General features: G+C 47.4%; 2 protein-coding genes across 2 annotated transcripts; both read left to right on the top strand.

Moving 5' to 3' along the window:
* The first annotated feature begins 23 nt into the window (after positions 1 to 23).
* On the top strand, positions 24 to 5,523 carry LOC144326870 (solute carrier family 2, facilitated glucose transporter member 5-like). The gene is made up of 4 exons (XM_077923879.1): positions 24 to 792; positions 1,356 to 1,508; positions 2,887 to 3,012; positions 5,084 to 5,523. The coding sequence occupies exons 1-4, from the start codon at positions 702 to 704 to the stop codon at positions 5,299 to 5,301; spliced, it is 588 nt and encodes a 195-aa protein (XP_077780005.1). The 5' UTR covers positions 24 to 701; the 3' UTR covers positions 5,302 to 5,523.
* Positions 5,524 to 5,945: 422 nt separating this feature from the next.
* Positions 5,946 to 14,153, top strand: LOC144325779 (solute carrier family 2, facilitated glucose transporter member 5-like). Its single transcript, XM_077920066.1, has 5 exons — positions 5,946 to 6,435; positions 7,209 to 7,310; positions 9,965 to 10,040; positions 11,862 to 11,989; positions 13,935 to 14,153. The coding sequence occupies exons 2-5, from the start codon at positions 7,227 to 7,229 to the stop codon at positions 14,151 to 14,153; spliced, it is 507 nt and encodes a 168-aa protein (XP_077776192.1). The 5' UTR covers positions 5,946 to 6,435; positions 7,209 to 7,226.
* The last annotated feature ends 10,743 nt before the right edge of the window (positions 14,154 to 24,896 follow it).

Here is a 24,896-nt window from a genome sequence, read left to right as displayed (position 1 = left end):
GCTAATAGGGCTGCGTACATACCATGTATTCGAAGCACAAGGCTTTCCCCAAAGAAACCCGAAGGCTCCAGTGTACCTTTCACAGTGCTACACTTCCTGGCACCCTTAACAAGCTACCATTCCCAGGATTCTTTGGATTACAGGAACCACTGATTAGAAAGTGCCCAAGTTTTTATGTTGATTTTCCTATTCCCTCCATACCCCTTTTCCTTCCGTGACTTTTGTTGTTGTTGTGGGAGGGGTCTTTTTAGATTGTAAGCCTGCAGATAGGGACTGGCTGCCTTGCTTTGGTTTTACTAAGCCTCCCTGGGATCCCTTTTGGTATAAAATTAAGCTAAACATATGACCAGAATTAAATAAGTCTTGAAAATAAGTAGCCGGGTTGCCAGGTTATACGGCTTTATGATCCCAACTAATTCCCCTTCCCTCTCTGGTCCTGCGCCCACCATGTCCTTGGATGAACAAGTTACGCAGGTGTATCTTTGACTGAGCCGGGATTAGAGATTTAATGCCGGCAAAGCCAGAAATCAGCCCGCTGAGGCGCATGACCTCCCAAACTGCTCCTCCTGGCAGATCTTGCTTCCCCCAAAGGATGCGGGGGAACTCTTCCAATCATTCCACATGTTCATTGGCCCAGTCATTCCCTTCCTTTCCCCACTCTTTCCAGGAAAGGTGCCTTACTGATCAATTGCTTCTCCTCCATGGTGTCCTCTATGTTGATGGTTTGCGCCACTGTGGTGCAAGCCTTCCTGTTCACGATGCTTTCACGCTTCATCGTTGGAATAACCATAGGTGAGTTGGGCTACTTCCTGGATTTAGTGAGGGTGTGGGGTTAAGAGAAAATTCCCTGTTCTGAAATCTGAGTTGGGAAGGAACCAGTGCTTGCAATTCAAAGACGTATCAAAAGAAGAACCTCCCCACCACCACCACCTCCATACACTGCTTCGGGGAGCCTCCAGCTCATGGGCCAAACCTGGCCCACCAGCAGGGATGTAGCTAACAATAATGATAGCAATTATAAATATTTTTAAAAAGACCGCTTAGCAACAGCACACACATCGGCCAGATTTGGATCCAAGACAGATACCAGCTGCTGAAATAGCAGGTGCCAAAAAGGCAATAGAGAAGGTGCCTGCCTGATACGCAGTGGGAGGGAGTTCCAGAGGCTACGTGCCACCAAACTAAAGGCCTGATTCTGGCCATCATGTGGAATGGACCTCCTGGTAGGATGGCATCTGCAGGATGCCCTCTCTTGCAGAACACAATGACTAGTTGGGTAAGTGGGAGATGTTTGTATGCTTCTATGGCTGTCACATGCCTACTGTGAATAATGCCTTGATTTATCCCCTAACCAGGCATCTTCTCCATCGTGGTCCCATTGTACCTCATAGAGATCTCCCCACTGAACATGAGGGGAGCCATTGGCATGCTGCCTCACTTCTTTCTAGCTGTAGGTGTCCTCCTGGCTCAGACACTCTCTTTTCCTGAAATGCTGGGGAACGAAGAAGGTAAATCAGAGAGGAGCACCTCTTAGCCCAAAGGTCATGGTAGAATTGTAGAGATGGAAGGTATTGCCAGGGGTCATTTAGTCCAACATGCTGCAATGCTGGAAAGAGTCCCCAACAGATGACTCAACTCCCAATGAAGAAGAGCTCGCCACCTTCTGAGGGAGACAGTTCCACGACCCCTCCAGTTCCATGTGGTGCTCACAAGCACCAGTGAACCCCCACCAGTACCACCTATGGTGCCCACAAAAAGTCTTACCCAGGATCGGACAGCCAGCGACCCATCAGTTCTGAACAGAGGAGAAGTACAGTGGTAGCTTGGTTCTCAAACTTAATCTATTCCGGAAGTGCGTTCCAAAACCAAAGCGTTCCAAAACCAAGGCGTGCTTTCCCATAGAAAGTAATGCAAAACGAATTGATCCGTTCCAGACTTTTAAAAACAACCCCTAAAACAGCAATTTAACATGAATTTTACTATCTAACGAGACCATTGATCCATAAAACGAAAGCAATAAACAATGTACTGCAGGCACACAGTCAATCAGTAGCTGAACTGGGTTCCACACAGTCACAAAAACAAAAAAGGAGCCACAAAAACGCAAAATAAATAGCAAAAACAAACAGACCTCAGCGTACCACTCAGAACGGAAGTGTGGCACTCAAACCAGTGTAAGACTTAAAACAGAGGACATTCGGCTTCCGAAAAGAGTTCGCCAACTGGAACACTTACTTCTGGGTTTGCAGTGTTTGGGTTCTAAGTTGTTTTGAGTACCAAGGCGTTTGAGAACCAAGGTACCACTGTACAGAGACCTTCACTCTGTGAGCAAGCATAGTGATGGCTGATCTAGGTGCCTCCCCCTGCCTGTTGATGTGGGGCACACCCATGGTTATGTCTCTTTTCTTTGCTTCCCCCCCTTTTAAACGTGGCCACCATAACACCATGCCCCCACAACAGCCATTTCCCCACATCCCCGCGGCAGCCATTTTGTATTATACCCCCATGGCAGCCATTTTGTGTCATGCCACACTTTCCCTCATGACAGCCAATGGCTAGCACCAATGGCACTTCCCCAAAGGTGCCCCCTGACCCAGGAAGGCCATTGATTCCCTCCCTTAGCGTTGGGCAATTCTGTTGTGCCATCTGAGTTGATACCTTTCAAGAGCCAGGGTGGCGTGGTAGTTAGATTGTTGGGCTAGGACCTGGGAGGCCAGGGTTCGAATCCTGACTCAGACCTTGAGCCATTCCCAGTCTCTCAGCCTAACCCCCCTCACAGGGTTGTTGTGAGGATAAGATGGGGAGGAAGAGAACCACGTACGCCTCCTTGGACGAAAGGTGGGGTGTAAATGTAATAAATCAAATTAATTGCTCCTTCTTGCGCAGATTGGCCAATACTGACAAGTGTCCCTGGAATACTGGCATTATTTCAGACCGTTGTCGTTCCTTCCTTCCCCGAAAGCCCCAGGTATCTCCTGATTCAGAAAAATGATGAAGAAAAGGCCAGGCTAGGTAACCACATCCATGAACCACTTACATCTTGGAGGGTGAGGGATTCAAAGTCTGATTAGCGTTTACCTGAGAAGACAGTCTTAATACAACTGATAGCGCCTAACGCTTTTTCTGAATGAAACATGGTGTTGTATGTTTGGTGGGGTTGAGTCTGGATGGCCTCTTAGGCAATACTCCAAAGACGTCATTCTTGGTTCTCAGAGAGAGAACAGCTGAAATCATTATACCGAATCAAACCATTGGTCCATCTAGCTCAGTAATGCTTACACTGACTGGCAGCAGCTCTCTGGGGTTTCAGACCGGGATCTCGCCTAACCCTTCCCGGCCAGCCTTTTCAGTGGTGGCTCCCCTCTTGTGGAGGGCTCCCGTTTCTTCTTTCGAGGTGACCTCAGTTGTGTTTGTGGGATGTAATCCATTGGTGCAGTCAAATGCAACATTCCTGGTTTCCCTAGAGTGGCACAGGCAGGGGACACCCAGTGTCACTTCCTGTTCCACTGCTCTGGAGCATGTGACCTGGGAGATGGGCGTGGCTCTGGCGGACTCCATAAAAGAGCCGAGTCATGCAGCTCTTTTCTCAGTCTGAATTACTTGCTTCACTTGCTCTCTTGCTGCCATGCTGCTCTCCTGCAGCCATTTTGTTCTCTTATTAATGTATCGTGTTTTTCCGCCTATAAGACGCCCCCATGTATTTTGGGGGACTCTGATTTAAGAAAATGGGAAAGATCTATCCGTGTATAAGACACCCCCAAATTTTGGACATTATTTTTTAGGGAAGAAACCTAGTCTTATACACGGAAAAATACGGTAATTTTTGCTGTCTACTGGCACTCAGCCAGCTCTGAACAACAACAAGCAACACCTTGGCTAATAATATACTGACAATATTTTTTATAACACTATAAACAGAAGACATACAATATGTGCATGGAGTCACAAACTAATAAGAATCGGATAAATGTTCCATAACCAGGAATGGTAGGATTGGTAAGTCACTGTCAAGGATCACTGACAGTGGCAGAATGCCTTTCCACATCAATATCCTATCCAAAATATAGTTGGAAGTGAGTTGGTGCACGGTGGTGCTACGGGCACAACACTACAAACGTGAGGTGGTGGGTGCTCCAAATGTCGCAATAGGGTGCTCCGAGCACAGCAGCAGACAGAACAGTTCTTCCAGGATAATGAACTGTTTCAATGATGGATCTTCACCAGCAAATTAATAATCCCCAAAGGTACATCAAATGGCCGTGGATCAGCTATCACTCAAAAGTAAGCTCTCAGCCAGCAGCACACGAGTTCAGTCTCCATATGAGATGAACTCACAGTTTGTTGTGTAACCGCTAAGTAAAGCTGCCTTTCTGGGATCAAATTGTGAACTGAAATGTGAGTAAACTTTTTGTTACTTTACTCAGAAAGACCCTTGTGTCTTTATTCTTTGAAGAGGGACAAAAGGGGACACCAGGAATAAACTTAACTAAGAGATTCAAATGAATCTGCAAACTAGCTTCCAGCTATATTGAGGGGAATTTGCTCTGCTACATCACTTCACTAGCCTGAGTGAAGGAAGGATAATATTTATTCAATATATCCTTTCCTACTATCTTTAACATTCCCACAGTGTTTCTGTGAAGCTTCATTGAATGTAGCAGAACACCCATCAATCAATCGATTGATTGACAGGTAATAGAACTAGAACACCATTCTCTTGAAACGGAAGCAGCTTATGTTTGCAGTGCTCCCAAACGCTTAGCTTTGGCGCATGCAGAACAGCTCCTCCTTGGTGTCTTTCTCCAGAGTGACCCTAGGAGCCAGTCCTCAGTGGCCGACTCACCTGTCTTCACTTAGATTGGCTCCAGGCATCACAACGGGTGAGGCGGAACATCTTCTCAGTGGCCAAAAAGCTGGCTGGGTGTCTCTGGGATGCTGGAGACCAGGAACCCGCTGCAGAATTTGTAACTGGTCTTTGCCCCCCTTCCACTACACCTCTTGTGTTTGGTACTGCAAGAAACTCTCCCCACCAGCCTCCGTCCCCTGCTATTCAAAGGCTTTTTCCATTGCTGCTTCTTTCCAGCCTTGCAGAAGCTGAGGCACAATGAGGACGTGCAGGAGGAGATAGAAGAGCTGCAGCAGGAGAAGATGGCTGAGAAGACGGAGAAGAGCATGAACTCACTTAAGCTGCTGTGCTTCCCAAGCCTGCGGTGGCAAGTCATCTCAGTCATTATCTTGATGGGTGGCCAACAGCTCTCTGGAGTCAACGCAGTAAGGAAGGCAATATCCACAAGCGGTTAGAACAAGGGAGGGGAAGTGGGACCTTTGGCCATCCAGGTGTGGCTGGACTACAACTCCCATCAACCCCAGCAAGGACGGCCAATGGCTGCGGGTGTTGAGAGTTGGCGTTCCAGGGCACTTCCAATGAAGCTGAGCGTTGGAAGATTCAGGGCGGAGGAAAGGAAGGACTTCTTCATAGTTAAACTATGGAACTATGGCCCCACACAGGAGGCCGCGATGGCCACCAGCTCAGGTGGCTTTAAAAGAGGACTGGGCAAATTCGTGGCACAGGCAGCGCTGCATTTAGGGTCACAAGCAGTATGGGTGGAGCTTGTTTTGCACCCAAGCTCCGTCAGCCTTTTGGGGGCCCAGTGGCCATGTTTGGAATGTTGAGGGAGTGCCGTGGGCACCAGTCACAAAATGGCTGCTGGGTGGGGAGGAGACATGAAACAAAATGGCTGCCACATCCAAAAGAGCAGATGGTGTGCGGATGCTGTTACAACAGCTGCCCCACCAACGGCGAGGAAGGCACCTACATCAGCAGCTCTCTCCGAGAGAGACAGAAGCTCTTTGATGCTTGTGCTTGGCTTGTGGGTTTCCTGTAGGCATCTGGATGGCCACTGTGGGAACAGGGGTGTTTTTATGAGCACAAAGAGCAAACAATCTCAAGCAGATTGTAGATTTTTGAGACGATATTTACCAAGAGCGTTCACAGGCACCACAAGGGGTACTGGTAGGTACACCCACCCCTTGTGGGCACGACTGCAGTGACCTTTGATTCCCATATAGCCAGAGATTCAGAGGATTGCCTGCCTATGTATGTTGGCAACTGCAAACAGTTCTTGTCTGTGCAGAAGAAATGTGAAGAGCTGGATTTAAGGCTGGAAAAGAAACAAAAACGGACCAATTTTCCCATCCCTAGTTTGGAGTTGGAGAGAAAGGATCTTAGGCTTCATTTTGTAGACAGTGCCTCCAAACCCTGAGTCAGCCACAGGACCATCGCCCAGTAAGCTAAAAGTCTCAGTTGTTTTGGTCTCATTTCAGGTATACTTTTATACAGAGAGACTCTACCTGTCTACAGGAACTGACCTAAATAATCTCCCATACATCCGTTTAGCATCAAGCGTTGCCATCATCATTTCAGTCTTTGTCGGGGTAAGCCTGCCTTACTTTCGCCTTTTTTCCTGCCCCTTAAAGTCTCAAAGCTCAGTCTGCTCCAAAGGATGTTCCTGCACTGCAAACTTTAGCAGCAGTTTTGTGCCGGCACTTAGGAATACAGTGTACCTCGGGTTACATACGCTTCAGGTTACAGACTCCGCTAACCCAGAAATAGTGCTTCAGGTTAAGAACTTTGCTTCAGGATGAGAACAGAAATTGTGCTCCAGTGGCACAGCAGCAGCAGGAGGCCCCATTAGCTAAAGTGGTGCTTCAGGAACGAATTAAGTACTTAACCCGAGGTACCACTGCACAGGAAGGCACCTTATACCAAGTCAGATCCTTTGTACATCTAACTTTGTATTGTCCACACTGACTGGCAGCAGCTCTCCAGGCTTTCAGCCTTTCCTGGCCCTACCTGGCCTGAGCCTTGGAGGGAGGGGCTCACAGCATTGACACTCCAACAGATCTTGCCTCCTCGTGAGGTTCCCGGGGAGATCACCAAGGCTAGTATAGAGCAGTATGTTCTTCTGTATGTCCAGCTTCCAGCACCAGCCAAAGTTCATACATACGCTCACTACACACAGCCCCACTTGGCTCCCTGTTCTCTATCAAGGTGAGGTGGTAAAAGACCCACCTGTTTGTTTCTGAGCCCTCTCTCTCACCCCCATTTTAAACTTACTAAGAACCCTGCAAGGTTGGTTAAGCTGAGACCGAGTGCTGCGTCCTTCCTTTTTCACATGCTTTCTTTCCCTTGCTGTTACATTCTCTAGATAGTTTACATTGACTCAATGGGGCGAAAGTTCCTGTTGCTCCTTGGCTTTGGCATGTGCACCATCCTCTGCGTCGTATTAACCATGAACCTTGAACTTCAGGTTGGTTGGTTTTTTCTGAACTCTTCAAGCACCAATGTCCCCGAAAGCCAAGCGTTACTCCGTCGGTTGCTCCTTGGCTATGTGCACGCTAGCAACTGAAAGAGCATCACTCCTTTGGGTGGCTCTCTCGCTGTGTACGCATTAACCCTTTGAAATGCAGCGACGTCGCTTCTCTTCTGCTGCGTTTCAAGTTGTGTTTTCACATTGCTGTGCACACCAGAAAGGAGGCACCTGGTGCATATTGCATGTTGGGTTTCCCCACCTCTGCAATCCATCTGCCCCCAGACAGATGAAGCTGTCATCTGCGTATTTATTTCACAAAATTTATATACCACTTGTTCATTAAATTAAAAAAGCCCTCCGAGTTACACAATAGGAATAAAACAATGAAATTATTTAAAACAGTTTATAACCACTACAGTCGTACCTTGCATCCCGGACACCCTGGAACTTGAACGTTTTGGCTCCTGAATGCCACAAACCTGGAAGTGAGTGTTCCGGTTTGCGAACATTCTTTTGGAACCTGAACGTCTGATGGGGCTTCCACCAGTGGCGTAGCGTGGGGGCTGCAGGGAGGGCCGGCCGCACCGGGCGCAACATCTGGGGTTAGGGCAAATCCACGGGTTAGGGGGCGCAAATCCACAGGTTAGGGGGCGCAAATCCATGGGTTAGGGGGCGCAAATTACTTGCCTTGCCCCGGGTGCTGACAGCCCACACTACGCCGCTGGCTTCCACGGCTTCTGTTTGACTGCAGGAGATTCCTGCAGCCAATCAGAAGCTGCAATTTGGTTTTCGACTTCCAAGGTACGACTGCATCTTTAAACCTTTATTTAAAAAATTAAATATGTGCTGGCATTCTACATGTCACCTAAACAGTTGAGCTAAGTCTGGGACCTTTTGCAGACCAAGAACTGCAGTGGTGGGTGGGGCTGGAAGCAAAAGTAGGCTGAGCAATGAACTCACATCATTTGCCTTGGTAGAGTAGGCTGGTTTCTGCATGCACCTTCCCAAACCCCTTCTCTCACCTACGTCCAGGCATGCAAGAGGCATGATCAGAGTTCAAAGAGCACATTTCCAGCTGGGCTAAAACACAGTGAAGGAGGGTGTGTGGAGCAAGGCTGATATGGCCTTGGAATAGGTCGCAGCTCTCTATAAATGAGTGTGAGTGATCGAGCCTCGAATTAGCATCGCTCCTATTTACACAGTTGATACGTGGGGACCATACCTTATCAAAATGGTCATATTTGGTTTGGATAATAATAATAATAATAATAATAATAATAATAATAATAATAATTTATACCCCACCCATCTGGCTGAGTTTCCCCAGCCACTCTGGGCGGCTCCCAATCAAGTGTTAAAAACAGAACAGCATTAAATATTAAAAACTTCCCTGAACAGGGCTGCCTTCAGATGTCTTTTAAAGATAGGATAGCTGCTTATTTCCTTCACATCTGAAGGGAGGGTGTTCCACAGGGTGGGCGCCACTACCAAGAAGGCCCTCTGTCTGGTTCCCTGTAACCTCACTTCTTGCAATGAGGGAACCGCCCGAAGGCCCTCGGTGCTGGATCTCAGTGTCCGGGCTAAACGATGGGGGTGGAGATGCTCCTTCGGGTATACAGGACCTTCAGGTATACAGGACCGAAGATTCTAACAACCCTTCTGTGCAGCACAAGGTGCTTTAAAAAGGACCAGATCTTTCCCTTGCTATCCCATCAGAGATGCTCCTCTGGCACTGGCACATTTTCAAGAAGGGGGCCAGGCCTCCCCCAAACCCTGCAGCAATCCTCAAGAGGACGCGCCAGGACGAAGATGCTTGGCTGTCCCGCGTCCTTTTGAGAATCGCCAGGAATGTGGCAGGGTGAAGCATGTTCGCAGGCCAAGTTGACCTGGCCACTTTGGGGCGGGGGGCATCGTGCGTGTGACATCATGCACATGCGGTGCCCCCGCCCCAATTTTGGACGCAACTCAGTGTCGCTGTCCTCTGGAGTCTTCCCAATGGGAAGTGATCTCTCCTGAGTAAACAGTGTCTGTTTGACCAATAATATCAGCGATTACGGCAGATGAAGATGATGGATTTTTCGGAGCTAGCTGACCTGACTGGGAGAATCCGCAATCAGAAAGAAGAGGAGTTTCAAGAGGACTGGAGGAAATTTAAGGACTATTTGAACAAATATTGTAATATAAAAAATTAGAAATTACTTGAAAGAAACAAATAGGCCTAGGATTAAACTAAGTTATAATTAAATAAATGGGATTTAGAATATTAAGAAAAGTGAATAAGACGGACTAGAATTGGAAATTGTTTTAGGTTAATAATGATATTGGAAAGCTGTTACTTTTAACTACAAGGAAACTCAGAAGGGAGGGACTAGAGGAAGTCAACCAAGATGTTTAAAAGGTTGGATTTGTAAAGAATTAAGTTTGATGTTATTGTTTATCTGTTTATTGTTCTTTTTTTCTTCTTTCGTTCATTGATGTATTTTTCTTCCCCCCCCCCCCTGTTTTTGTGTGTCATTCTGCTTTGTGGTTTTTGTTATGATTGTGGAAAATCTAATAATTTTTTTATAATAATAATAATATCAGTGATTACATCAAAAGCGCTTTGCCCAAACCTAGCAAGCTTGACACGCTCTCACAACTCTCTCCAACAGGGAGATGCCTTGTGGATGTCTTACGTCGATGCGCTCCTCATCAATATTTTCCTCATGGTACATGCCGTCGGACCCAGTAAGTGCTCAGGTGATACGCAGAGTTCCTTGGAGGAGGTGCAGGATGTGAAGAGCAAAAGGTTTCAAGGGTCGAGGGTGGTCAGGCATCCAAAGCCTTTATTTATCCTCAGCCCCTTCCACTACAGTGTGTCAGGAGCCAGAGTCAGGTGTAGATCAGCAATATAAAAAACGCAGCGCCAGCAAAAACTCTTCCAAAACAGAGCAGCCCTAATGATCCCAGCAACTCTTCCCTTTCCAGTGAGGTCAGGCCGACTCTCTCCTTGTCCTTCCACTGGCAAGTGACGACTGTTTTATTCTGGCAGGCCTTTGGGAACTGACTGTTTTGTTGTTTTTAAGGAAAGGGTCGTCGTGTTTTTCGTGTTTTTATTATCTGCATTTTAACAGATTTTGGGCTTGTTTGTTTTTTCACTGTTTTAATCCCATTACAGTTTAATGCAGAAGTCAGCAAACTTTTTCAGCAGGGGGCCGATCCACTGTCCCTCAGACCTAGTGGGGGGCCGGACTATATTTTGAAAAATATGTATGAACTAATTCCTATGCCCCACAAATAACCCAGAGATGCATTTTAAATAAAAGCACACATTCTACTCATGTAAAAACATGCTGATTCCCGGACCGTCCGCGGGCCAAATTTAGAAGGCGATTGGGCCGGATCCAGCCCCCGAGCCTTAGTTTGCCTACCCATGGTTTAACGTAATGGGATTAAATATGAGATTACAGTTCGTAAGATCCCTTGAGTCCCAGGTTCTGTAGAAAGAGCAGGGTACAAAAGAATAATGAAAATAATAGTAGATGGGTTTCCAAGACTGAAGAACACTGATCTACTGGGCTTTGTAGTGAACCGCAGAAGTCCCACGATCCTGTTTTCTGTTGATGTTTGTTAATGGTATGTTCAGAAAATCTCCAAATAAAAGTAGTTTGTAGCACTTTACATGCAAAACCCATTTAAAAAATGGAATGCCATTTTGAGGCCAATTGTTTTATAGTATTAAAGACTGTTTGAAAGGTTTCTAATCTGCTTTTCAAGGGGGGAGACTTCACAAAGTGGTGTAGAAAATAAGCATCAAAGTATGGCCCAACTTTACAAGGGACGCGGGTGGCGCTGTGCGTTAAACCGCAGAGCCTAGGACTTGCCAATCAGAAGGTCGGCGGTTCAAATTCCCGCAACGGGGTGAGCTCCCGTTGCTCGGTCCCTGCTCCTGCCAACCTAACAGTTCAAAAGCACCTCAAAGTGCAAGTAGATAAATAGATACCGCTCCGGCGGGAAGGTAAATGGTGTTTCCGTGCGCTGCTCTGGTTCGCCAGAAGCGGCTTAGTCATGTTGGCCACATGACCCGGAAAAACTGTCTGTGGATAAACATCGGCTCCCTCGGCCAATAAAGCAAGATGAGCGCCGCAACCCCAGAGTCGGTCACGACTGGACCTAATGGTCAGGGGTCCCTTTACCTTTATGGCCCAACTTTAAAACTTTTAAAAAATCTTCTTTGTGGTTAAAAATATATATATAACAACAAATGGCCCCAACAAAATACCTCAATGCATGGCATGTGTGTGTGTGTTATTTTGTTGTTTTTGTTTTAACTATTTACTTGCGTTTTTACCTTGTATTTTATCCTGTGAACCGCCCTGAGATCTTGTCATGAAGGGCAGTATATAAAGCCAATAAATAATGACAACAATGAGAAAATAAAGTATATAAACAGTTAAGCAGTTACTAAACAGAGGCAAGATTAAACCACTTTAAAAATAGTTCTCTTTTTTAAAAATAAAAATAAAAAAATCTCCTCCCAACGAGCAGTGAACTCTTTTCTCTACACAGGTGCTCTTCCCAACCTGATAATAGCAGAGCTTTTCCTTCAGTCCTCGCGGTCCTCAGCCTATGTGGTCGGGGGATTTGTGCATTGGTTCCTAAACTTCTTCAGCATTGTGACCTTCCTCAATATCCAAGTGAGTGATTCTGGTGGTGTTCTGAACCTTCTACAGCGAAGGGCTGTAGCTCACCATTAGAGCATCTGCTTGGCATGCAGACGGATGTTGAGGACCTAGGAAGCTGCCTTGTCCCTCACTAGTCCATCTAGCTAAGCACTGTCTACACTGACTACCAGAGGCTCTCTAGGGTTTCAGACAGGGAGTCTTTCTCAGTCCTGCTTGGAGCCGTCGGGGGTTGAACTGAGCATCTTCTACATGCAAGGCAGATGCTCTGACACTGAGCTATGGTATTTCCTGTAAAAAAAAACAAACAAAACGTAAGATTCTAGTCCTCCTAATTCTAGGTAAAGGGTTGAATAAGGGTTGAATACAAACATAAGAAGCTGCCTTATATCAAGGCAGTAGTGTCTACACGGACTGGCAGTGGGTCTCCAAGGTTTCAGAGAAGGGGCCGCTCCCAGTTTCACCTGGACTTGCCAGGGATTGAATTTGAGGCCTCCTATCCCTGAGCCACGAAAGGGACGCGGGTGGCGCTGTGGGTAAAAGCCTCAGCGCCTAGGGCTTGCCGATCAAAAGGTCGGCGGTTTGAATCCCCGCGGCGGGGTGCGCTCCCGTTGCTCGGTCCCAGCGCCTGCCAACCTAGCAGTTCGAAAGCACCTCCGGGTGCAAGTAGATAAATAGGGACCGCTTACTAGCGGGAAGGCAAACAGCGTTTCCGTGTGCGGCTCTGGCTCGCCAGAGCAGCGATGTCACGCTGGCCACGTGACCCAGAAGTGTCTCCGGACAGCGCTCGCCCCCGGCCTCTTGAGTGAGATGGGCGCACAACCCTAGAGTCTGTCAAGACTGGCCCGTACGGGCAGGGGTACCTTTACCTTTTTATCCCTGAGCCACAGCCATGGGCATAGCCGGGGGGGGGGGGCAGCTCTCCTCCCCTCCCCCCAAAATCAAGTAATTAAATAAAAATACTTAAGTAAAAGTATAAATTGTAGAAAGATATTGGCAGATTTTTTTCCCCGAGCACTTGGGGTCAAAAGAAAGGAATTTAAAACAACTGCTGTTGAGACATTTCATTCTGAATCTGCTAGACAGAGCCAGACAGAGGATGATGACAGGTAGGTGTTCTCCCTGCCCCCTAAATCCTGGCTACGCCTATGGCCATAGACCTTTCCCACCTTAGGTAGGATGGAGAAAGCACATTCCACGCCTACCCTCACCTGGTCCCAAAACTTCCCTTCTGGGGTGTTACTAGAGAGAGAGATGGAAACCAAGCCTTATGAGCAACAGTTGAAGGAGTTGGGTATGTTTCGCCTGGATAAAAGAAGACAGAGCACTGATAGAGAATTGTAGAGTTGGACTCAAGTGTCATCTGGTAGCTATCTTCAAATATCTGAAGGGCTGCCACATAGAATACAGAGCAAGCTCTCCCCCCCCCCCCCCATTGCTCCAGAGGGCAGGGCCCAAACTAATGTATTCAAATGGCAAGAAAGAATTTCCCAGGTAAACATCAGGCAGAACTGTCAACAGTGGAACCAACTATCTCAGAGGATTCTCTGGCTGTGACTTCTGCATTGTAGGAGGGGGTGAGACCAGAACACCCTTGCCAGGGGGTCTCTTCCAACTTTACAATTCTATGATTCTACGAGATAACCCAGCCTTGAGTTCCTTGAAGGAAAAAAGCACTGGGAAATATAATGCGCTAAATTAATAAGCTTATGCCTTTCTGTGGGTGGATCTACACACAGGGGGAAACCCCCCACTATAGATAAGTCATAAAAATTAAATCTTTATAACAAAAGAAAAAAAACCTCTATGTAAAAATGTAAAATCGCATAGAAAAGTTTCGTGCTCTACATCGCCATCTGTTGTTGCAAGTTTATAACACATTTAAAACTCAGTTTTTTGACTCATGTTGCTGAGCCCTGTTTCTCTCTCTGTGTGTGTTGCTGCTCCTGTTCCTTTCCAGAAATACATCGGATTCTTCAGCTTCCTCATCTGCTGTCCGATATGTGCTGCCACCTTCTTTTTCATCTTAAAGATGATCCCAGAAACCACGAACCAGACTTTTCTGGAAATCAGGAAGCAACTGCCCATCTACGTGGCTCAAAGGCAGATCACGAAGATGGAGCGAATGCCGAGGAGAAACACCAGGCGGGCGTTGGGGGAGGGGCAAAACCCCGTGTAAAATTTGATTATAAACATTTATAATCGAGCCATGATCCCAAGGGAATCTCTACGGTTGTCCTTCAACTGTCTCAGCACCGTTGACACGCCAGTATTGAGGTTTTGCCTCGATTCATTCATTGCCCACCCTCCACCCTAAAGTGTGGGCTCCAAACTTAGGTGGGGTCCGAGAAGTAGTCACCTCAAGGGTCAAAAGCCCAAGTAGAGAGCTGCGTCTTCCACATTTGATAGAAACTTCATAATGCCAAGCACACCACTGTGGGGAGGGAATTTCACATCTTGCAGATCACACACCAAAAAGGGGCATAGCGTGGGGTGGGTGGGGGGCCATGGATCCCGGCACAGATTTCTGGGGGGACATGAGGTGAGGCAACCAGGTGCGTCCACAACAGATATTGCGAATATACAAGCATACAAACATGGATTTTCTATGCTTTTGTATGGATTTTTTTCAAAAAAATCTTTTTCCGCCGGTTAAGTTGTCGAGGTCTGATTTCTTGTCCTGTGATAAAAAGCCTTCTGTTTCGACCGCCAAACCTTTCAGGGGAGCATTTGCAACCGTTTGGAACCATTTCTGAGTGAATTGCTGAAAGTCAAATTTTTTCTTAAATTGTGACCCCAGGATTTAGGGATTTTTTCAAAAAAATATTTTTCCGCCGGTTAAGGTGTCGAGGTGTCGAGGTCTGATTTCTTGTCCTGTGATAAAAAGCCTTCTGTTTCGACCGCCAAACCTTTCAGGGGAGCATTTGCATCCGTTGGGCACCATTTCTGAGTGAATTGCCGAACGTCAGATTTTTTCCCTGCCCCCTAAATCCTGGCTACGCCTATGGCCATAGAACTTTCCCACCTTAGGTAGGATGGAGAAAGCACATTTCACGCCTACCCTCTCCTGGTCCCAAAACTTCCCTTCTGGGGTGTTACTAGAGAAAGAGATGGAAACCAAGCCTTATGAGCAACAGTTGAAGGAGTTGGGTATGTTTAGCCTGGATAAAAGAAGACAGAGCACTGATAGAGAATTGTAGAGTTGGACTCAAGTGTCATCTAGTAGCTATCTTCAAATATCTGAAGGGCTGCCACATAGAATACAGAGCAAGCTCTCTCCCCCCCCCCCCATTGCTCCAGAGGGCAGGGCCCAAACTAATGTATTCAAATGGCAAGAAAGAATTTCCCAGGTAAACATCAGGCAGAACTGTCAACAGTGGAACCAACTATCTCAGAGGATTCTCTGGCTGTGACTTCTGCATTGAGACCAGAACACCCTTGCCAGGGGGTCTCTTCCAACTTTACAATTCTATGATTCTACGAGATAACCCAGCCTTGAGTTCCTTGAAGGAAAAAAGCACTGGGAAATATAATGCGCTAAATTAATAAGCTTATGCCTTTCTGTGGGTGGATCTACACACAGGGGGAAACCCCCCACTATAGATAAGTCATAAAAATTAAATCTTTATAACAAAAGGAAAAAAACCTCTATGTAAAATCGCATAGAAAGTTTCCTGCTCTACAGCGCCATCTGGTGTTGCAACACATTTATAACACATTTAAAACTCAGTTTTTGGACTCATGTTGCTGAGCCCTGTTTCTCTCTCTGTGTGTGTTGCTGCTCCTGTTCCTTTCCAGAAATACATCGGATTCTTCAGCTTCCTCATCTGCTGTCCAATATGTGCTGCCACCTTCTTTTTCATCTTAAAGATGATCCCAGAAACCACGAACCAGACTTTTCTGGAAATCAGGAAGCAACTGCCCATCTACGTGGCCCAAAGGCAGATCACCAAGATGGAGCGAATGCCGAGGAGAAACACCAGGCGGGCGTTGGGGGAGGGGCAAACCCCGTGTAAAATTTGATTATAAACATTTATAATCGAGCCATGATCCCAAGGGAATCTCTACGGTTGTCCTTCAACTGTCTCAGCACCGTTGACACGCCAGTATTGAGGTTTTGCCTCGATTCATTCATTGCCCACCCTCCACCCTAAAGTGTGGGCTCCAAACTTAGGTGGGGTCCGAGAAATACTCACCTCAAGGGTCAAAAGCCCAAGTAGAGAGGTGCGTCTTCCACATTTGATAGAAACTGCATAATGCCAAGCACAAGCACTGTGGGGAGGGAATTTCACATCTTAGCAGATCACACACCAAAAAGGGGCATAGCGTGGGGTGGGTGGGGGGCCATGGGTCCCGGCACAGATTTCTGGGGGGACATGAGGTGAGGCAACCAGGTGCGTCCACAACAGATATTGCGAATATACAAGCATACAAACATGGATTTTCTATGCTTTTGTATGGATTTTTTCAAAAAAATCTTTTTCCGCCGGTTAAGTTGTCGAGGTCTGATTTCTTGTCCTGTGATAAAAAGCCTTCTGTTTCGACCGCCAAACCTTTCAGGGGAGCATTTGCAACCGTTGGGTACCATTTTTGAGTGAATTTTTGAAAGGCAATTTTTTTCTGAAATTGTGACCCCGGGACTTTGGGATTTTTTTCAAAAAAATATTTTTCCGCCGGTTAAGTTGTCAAGGGCTGATTTCTTGTCCTGTGATAAAAAGCCTTCTGTTTCGACCGCCAAACCTTTCAGGGGAGCATTTGCAACCGTTGGGCACCATTTTTTAGTGAATTTTTGAAAGTCATTTTTTTTCTGAAATTGCGACCCCGGGGCTTAGGGATTTTTTAAAAAAAATATTTTTCCGTCCGTTAAGTTGTCGAGGTCTGATTACTTGTCCTGTGATAAAAAGCCTTCTGTTTCGACCGCCAAACCTTTCAGGGGAGCATTTGCAACCGTTGGGCACCATTTTTGAGTGAATTGCCGAAAGTCACATTTTTTCTGAAATTGTGATCCCGGAGCTTAGGGGTTTTTTCAAAAAAATATTTTTCCGACGCTTAAATTGTCGAGGGCTGATTTCTTATCCTGAGATAAAAAGCCTTCATTTTCGACCGCCAAACCTTTCAGGGGAGCATTTGCAACCGTTGGGCACCATTTTTGAGTGAATTGCAGAACGTCAGATTTATGCTGAAATTGTGACCCCGGGGCTTAGGGATTTTTTCAAAAAAAAAACTTGTTCAGACCTTGAGGGCTATTTCTGTTTCAATGATAAAAAGCCATCTGTTTCCACTGAAAAACGTTTCAGGGGATCGTTTGCAACAGTTTGGCACCATTTTTGAGTGAATTGCAGAACGTCAGATTTTTGCTGAAATTATGTCCGCGCGTCTTAGGGATGTTTTTTTAAAAAGTTGTTCAGACGTCGAGGGCTAACTCTGTTTCCGATAATAAAAACCCATCTGCTTCCACCGAAAAGCCTTTCAGGGGATCGTTTGCAACAGTTTGGCACCATTTTTGAGTGAATTGCAGAACGTCAGATTTTTGCTGAAATTGTGACCGCGCGGCTTAGCGATTTTTTTTTTTTTTAAAAAAAAACTTATTCAGACCTTGTGGGCTAATTCTGTTTCAATAAGAAAAACCCATCCGTTTCCACCGAAAAACTTTCAGGGGGTCGTTTGCAAAAGATTGGCACCATTTTTGAGTGAATTGCAGAACGTCAGATTTTTGCTGAAATTGTGACCGCGCGGCTTAGGGATTTTTTTAAAAAAAAAAGTTGTTCAGACCTTGCGGGCTAATTCTGTTTCAATGATAAAAACCAATCTGTTTCCACCGAAAAACCTGTCAGGGGATCGTTTGCAACAGTTTGGCACCATTTTTGAGTGAATTGCAGAAACTCAGATTTTTGCTGAAATTGTGACCGCGGGGCTTGGGGATTTTTACAAAAAAAAGTTTTTCAGATCTTGCGGGCTAATTCTGTTTCAATGATAAAAACCCATCTGTTTACACCGAAAAACCTGTCAGGGGGTCGTTTGCAACAGTTTGGCATCATTTTTGAGTGAGATTTTTGCTGAAATTCTTAGGCTTAGGGATTTTTTCCCAAAAAAGTTGTTCAGACCTCAAGGGCTAATTCTGTTTCAATGTTAAAGACCCATCTGTTTCCACCGAAAAACCTGTCAGGGGGTCGTTTGCAACACTTTGGCACCCTTTTTGAGTGAATTGCAGAAACTCAGATTTTTGCTGAAATTGTGACCGAGCGGCTTAGGGATTTTTTTCCAAAAAAAGTTGTTCAGACGTCGAGGGCTAACTCTGTTTCCGATAAAAAAAAACCATCTGCTTCCACCAAAAAACATTTCAGGGGATTGTTTGTAACAGTTTGGCACCATTTTTGAGTGAATTGCAGAACGTCAGATTTTTGCTGAAATTATGTCCGCGCGTCTTAGGGATGTTTTTTTAAAAAGTTGTTCAGACGTCGAGGGCTAACTCTGTTTCCGAAAATAAAAACCCATCTGCTTCCACCGAAAAACCTTTCAGGGGATCGTTTGCAACAGTTTGGCACCATTTTTGAGTGAATTGCAGAACGTCAGATTTTTGCTGAAATTGTGACCGCGCGGCTTAGGGATTTTCCCCCAAAAAAGTTGTTCAGACCTCAAGCGCTAATTCTGTTTCAATTATAAAAACCCATCTGTTTCCACCGAAAAACCTGTCAGGGGATCGTTTGCAACAGTTTGGCACCATTTTTGAGTGAATTGCAGAACGTCAGATTTTTGCTGAAATTGTGACCGCGCGGCTTAGGGATTTTTACAAAAAAAAGTTGTTCAGAACTCAAGGGCTAATTCTGTTTCAATGATAAAAACCCATCTGTTTCCACCGAAAAACCTGTCAGGGGATCGTTTGCAACAGTTTGGCACCATTTTTGAGTGAATTGCAAAAGGTCAGATTTTTGCTGAAATTGTGACCGCGCGGCTTAGGGATTTTTTCAAAAAAAAGTTGTTCAGACCTTGCGGGCTAATTTTGTTTCAATGATAAAAACCCATCTGTTTCCACTGATAAACCTGTCAGGGAATCGTTTGCAACAGTTTGGCACCATTTTTGAGTGAATTGCAGAACGTCAGATTTTTGCTGAAATTGTGACCGCGCGGCTTAGGGATTTTTACAAAAAAAAGTTTTTCAGATCTTGCGGGCTAATTCTGTTTCAATGATAAAAACCCATCTGTTTACACCGAAAAACCTGTCAGGGGATCGTTTGCAACAGTTTGGCACCATTTTTGAGTGAGATTTTTGCTGAAATTCTTAGGCTTAGGGATTTTTTCCAAAAAAAGTTGTTCAGACCTCAAGGGCTAATTCTGTTTCAATGATAAAAACCCATCTGTTTCCACCGAAAACCTGCCAGGGGATCGTTTGCAACAGTTTGGCACCATTTTTGGGTGAATTGCAGAAACTCAGATTTTTGCTGAAATTGTGACCGCGCGGCTTAGGGATTTTTACAAAAAAAAGTTGTTCAGACCTCAAGGGCTAATTCTGTTTCAATGATAAAAACCCATCTGTTTCCACCGAGAAACCTGTCAGGGGATCGTTTGCAACAGTTTGGCACCATTTTTGAGTGAATTGCAGAACGTCAGATTTCTGCTGAAATTGTGACCGCGCGGCTTAGGGATTTTTTCAAAAAAAAGTTGTTCAGACCTTGCGGGCTAATTCTGTTTCAATGAGAAAAACCCATCTGTTTCCACCGAAAAACCTGTCGGGGGATCGTTTGCAACAGTTTGGCACCATTTTTGAGTGAATTGCAGAACGTCAGATTTTTGCTGAAATTGTGACCGCGCGGCTTAGGGATTTTTACAAAAAAAAGTTTTTCAGATCTTGCGGGCTAATTCTGTTTCAATGATAAAAACCCATCTGTTTACACCGAAAAACCTGTCAGTGGATCGTTTGCAACAGTTTGGCACCATTTTTGAGTGAGATTTTTGCTGAAATTCTTAGGCTTAGGGATTTTTTCCAAAAAAAGTTTTTCAGACCTCAAGGGCTAATTCTGTTTCAATGATAAAAACCCATCTGTTTCCACCGAAAACCTGCCAGGGGATCGTTTGCAACAGTTTGGCACCATTTTTGGGTGAATTGCAGAAACTCAGATTTTTGCTGAAATTGTGACCGCGCGGCTTAGGGATTTTTACAAAAAAAAGTTGTTCAGACCTCAAGGGCTAATTCTGTTTCAATGATAAAAACCCATCTGTTTCCACCGAGAAACCTGTCAGGGGATCGTTTGCAACAGTTTGGCACCATTTTTGAGTGAATTGCAGAACGTCAGATTTTTGCTGAAATTGTGACCGCGCGGCTTAGGGATTTTTTCAAAAAAAAGTTGTTCAGACCTTGCGGGCTAATTCTGTTTCAATGATAAAAACCCATCTGTTTCCACCGAAAAACCTGTCAGGGGATCGTTTGCAACAGTTTGGCACCATTTTTGAGTGAATTGCAGAACGTCAGATTTTTGCTGAAATTGTGACCGCGCGGCTTAGGGATTTTTTTTTTAAAAAAAATTCCGCCGGTTAAGGTGTCGAGGTCTGATCTACTGTCCTGTGATAAAAAGCCTTCTGTTTCGACCGCCAAACCTTTCAGGGGAGCATTTGCAACCGTTGGGCACCATTTTTTAGTGAATTTTTGAAAGTCATTTTTTTTCTGAAATTGTGACCCCGGGGCTTAGGGATTTTTTCAAAAAAATATTTTTCCGTCCGTTAAGTTGTCGAGGTCTGATTACTTGTCCTGTGATAAAAAGCCTTCTGTTTCGACTGCCAAAGCTTTCAGGGGAGCATTTGCAACCGTTGGGCACCATTTTTGAGTGAATTGCCGAAAGTCACATTTTTTCTGAAATTGTGATCCCGGAGCTTAGGGGTTTTTTCAAAAAAATATTTTTCCGACGCTTAAATTGTCGAGGGCTGATTTCTCATCCTGAGATAAAAAGCCTTCATTTTCGACCGCCAAACCTTTCAGGGGAGCATTTGCAACCGTTGGGCACCATTTTTGAGTGAATTGCAGAACGTCAGATTTTTGCTGAAATTGTGACTCCAGGGCTTAGGGATTTTTTCAAAAAAAAAAACTTGTTCAGACCTTGAGGGCTATTTCTGTTTCAATGATAAAAAGCCATCTGTTTCCACTGAAAAACCTGTCAGGGGATCGTTTGCAACAGTTTGGCACCATTTTTGAGTGAATTGCAGAACCTCAGATTTTTGCTGAAATTGTGACCGCGCGAGTTAGGGATTTTTTTAAAAAAAAGTTCTTCAGACTTCGAGGGCTAATTCTGTTTCCGATAATAAAAACCCATCTGTTTCCACCGAAAAACCTGTCAGGGGATCGTTTGCAACAGTTTGGCACCATTTTTGAGTGAATTGCAGAAACTCAGATTTTTGCTGAAATTGTGACCGCGCGGCTTAGGGATTTTTTCCAAAAAAAGTTGTTCAGACCTTGCGGGCTAATTCTGTTTCAATGATAAAAACCCATCTGTTTCCACCGAAAAAGCTGTCAGGGGATCGTTTGCAACAGTTTGGCACCATTTTTGAGTGAATTGCAGAACGTCAGATTTTTGCTGAAATTGTGACCGCGCGGCTTAGGGATTTTCCCCAAAAAAAGTTGTTCAGACCTCAAGGGCTAATTCTTTTTCAATGATAAAAACCCATCTGTTTCCACCGAAAAACCTGTCAGGGGATCGTTTGCAACAGTTTGGCACCATTTTTGAGTGAATTGCAGAAACTCAGATTTTTGCTGAAATTGTGACCGCGCGGCTTAGGGATTTTTTCCAAAAAAAGTTGTTCAGACCTTGCGGGCTAATTGTGCTGGTCCCGGGGGTAAGGTACCTTGGGTGTAGCAGAGTCCACACGAAGAGGGGCGAGGTCCGAGGCAGAGGGCCGGGCGGGGAACAGGAACGCTGGAACAAGAGGCTGTGCAGGGAACAGGAACACCGGATGGTCGGGAACAGGAGGCCGAGCAGGGAACAGGAGTACCGGATAGTCAGGAACAGGAAGCCGAGCAGGGAACAGGAGTACCGGATAGTCAGGAACAGGAGGCCGAGCAGGGATCAGGAACACAGGAAGGTCCGAAGCCAACAACGACGTTGCTCCCGCAACCTGGGGCCGGGCTGACTGGGCTTTTATCCTCTTCTAAGGCCAGGGGCGGTCCCGGCCCCCAGGAGCCCCGCCTCCTCTGGCCTTAAGGTGAGCACTCCTCCTGGGGGCAACCAGTTCCCTTCGCCTCTCTGCTCTAAGCCTCTGCAGATCAGGAGAGGCCGAAGGGTTACTGGGCCCTGGAGGAGGCTCACCTGTGGTCACTGAGTCGTCAAGCCTCTCTGGGGCCAGAAGGGCTTCACCTGGAGCCAGCTCCTGATGCACTGCCACAGGTGCAGGCTCTTCAGCATCTAGGCCTTGCCCCAGTTCAGCCGGCCCTGGAGGCGGGGACTCCTGTGCAGGCTGGGATTCCTCTGTTTCATCCTCCGAATCGGAATCCCAGGCCATCACACCATCCCCCCTCCCAGGCCCCCCCCTCAACCGAGGGTCCGGACCCGGCTTGCTGGGGTACGTCGCATGGAACTCTCGGAGGCAGGCAGGTGCGTGGACGTTGGCCGCTGGTTCCCAGGAACGGTCCTCCGGTCCGTACCCCTTCCAGTCAATGAGATACTGCAGCTTTCCCCTGCGGTATCGGGAGTCCAGGATGCGTTCCACCTCGTACTCAGGCTCTCCCCGAACCAACACTGGCTGCGGTCGGGGACGGTTCGGGTGGAACTCGTCGGGTGGGGCCACCGGACTCAAAAGGGACCTGTGGAAGACCGGGTGAACCTTCAGGGTTGCGGGTAACCGGAGACGAAATGCCACAGGAGAGACTTGGTCTACGATAGGGAACGGGCCGGTGAAGCGGGCGTCCAACTTCCGCGAAGGTCGAGAGGGGTGGAGGTGGCGAGTGGAGAGCCAAACCAGGTCACCGACGCGAAGTTCCGGCCCCACCTGGCGGTGGCGGTCGGCCTGGGCTTTGTACGCTTCCTTGGCCTGGTGCAGTTGCTCCACCAAAAGCTGCTGCTGAGACTGGAGCTCTTGAAGCCACTCCGTCACCGCCGGGACCGCGGATGTCGGCAGCACCTCTGGAAACAGCCGTGGATGATAACCATAACTGGCCTGGAACGGGGTCTGCTGGGTGGACGCATTCACCGCGTTATTGTAGGCGAACTCCGCCAATGCCAGGTGGTCGACCCAGTCATCCTGCTGGTAGCTGCAGTAACACCGGAGGTACTGCTCCAGCACCGCGTTCGCCCGTTCCGTCTGGCCATCGGTCTGTGGGTGGTAGGCTGACGAGAGGCAGACCTCCGTCCCGAGGGTCTGGTGTAATGCTCGCCAGAACCGGGATGTGAACTGAACGCCCCGGTCGGACACCACGCGCTCCGGTAGGCCATGCAGGCGGAAGACATGCTGAAGGTACAGCTGAGCAGTTTCCTTGGCTGTGGGTACAGATGGACAGGGAGCGCAGTGCACCATCTTGGTGAAATGGTCGGAGAAAACCAGAAGGCATGTACAGCCACGAGACGAGGGTAAGTCCACTACAAAGTCCAACGAAACCGTGTGCCAAGGGCGCGGTGGAACTGGCAATGGCTGAAGTAGGCCGGGGGGTCGCCCGGTAGGTCCCTTGGCGCGCCGGCAGACATCACAACCAGCAACGTAGCGAGCCACGTCAGCCTTCAGGCGGGGCCACCAAAACTCACGACTGACCAGATGGGTGGTCCGATACCGTCCAAAGTGCCCCGCTGCTGGGGCATCATGGGCCATCCGGAGAACCTCCAGCCGTAGTGGCCCTGGCGGGATGTACAGACGACCGTGGTGCAGCAGAAGGCCCTGATGCAGGACCAGCCCCGGATACTGTGGGCTGGACCCTTCAGCCAGCTCCCGGAGTCGTTCCTGGGCCCAAGCGTCGACCCGCTGCTGTTCCCGCACCCGAACCTGCAGTGGCTGCGCCTCCTGGGTGGCCAGGAATGCAGCCGGAGGTAGGATCGTGGTGGGTTCTGCTTGCTGTACCGTGTCTGTGTTGTCTTCAGGTTTCCGGGACAGGGCATCCGCCTTCTGATTCTGAGAGCTAGGGATGTAGCGGATCCGGAACTGGAACCGGGAAAAGAACAACGCCCACCGGATCTGTCTTTGGTTCAGCTTGCGGGTGGTCTGGAGGTACTCCAGGTTCCGGTGGTCGGTTCTCACCTCCACCGGATGTCGTGCCCCCTCAAGATGGTGGCGCCAGACCTCAAAGGCTACCTTGATGGCCAGTAGTTCCCGCTCCCACACAGTATAGTTACGCTCCGCTGGTAGGAGCTGGCGGGAATAGAAGGCACAGGGTAAGAGTGGCGCTTCAGGACCAATCTGTTGAGACAAGACGGCACCGAGAGCCGTACTGGAAGCGTCGGTCTCCACCACAAAGGGTCGAGAGGGGTCAGGATGTTGTAAGATTGGAGCCCTCTGGAAACAGGCCTTCAACCCCTGAAACGCCTCCTCTGCCTCCTTGTCCCAGGAAAACGGCGTCTTTGGGCGCAGTAGCCGGGTCAACGGGGTGGTGCGATGAGCATAATCAGCGATGAAGGTCCGGTAGTAATTGGCGAACCCCAGGAAACGCTGTAGGTCCTTGCGGTTCCGGGGTGCCGCCCATTCTTGAACCGCTGTCACCTTCCCCGGGTCCATTTGCACCCCATCTGGAGAGAGCCGGTGACCAAGGAAGTCCACAGTCCGCTGATGGAACTCGCACTTGCTGAGCTTTGCGTACAAACGGTGCTCACGCAAGCGCTGCAGCACGGTCCGGACATGTCCCTCATGGCGAGCCGGGTCACGGGAGTAAATCAGTATGTCATCCAAATACACCACCACGTACTTGTCTAACAAGTCCTGAAACACGTGGTTGATGTAGCGTTGAAACACAGCAGGC

Source organism: Podarcis muralis, chromosome 2 (genome assembly GCF_964188315.1).
Source record: "Podarcis muralis chromosome 2, rPodMur119.hap1.1, whole genome shotgun sequence".
Taxonomy (NCBI): domain Eukaryota; kingdom Metazoa; phylum Chordata; class Lepidosauria; order Squamata; family Lacertidae; genus Podarcis; species Podarcis muralis.
This window is presented reverse-complemented; position numbering and strand designations above follow the sequence as displayed.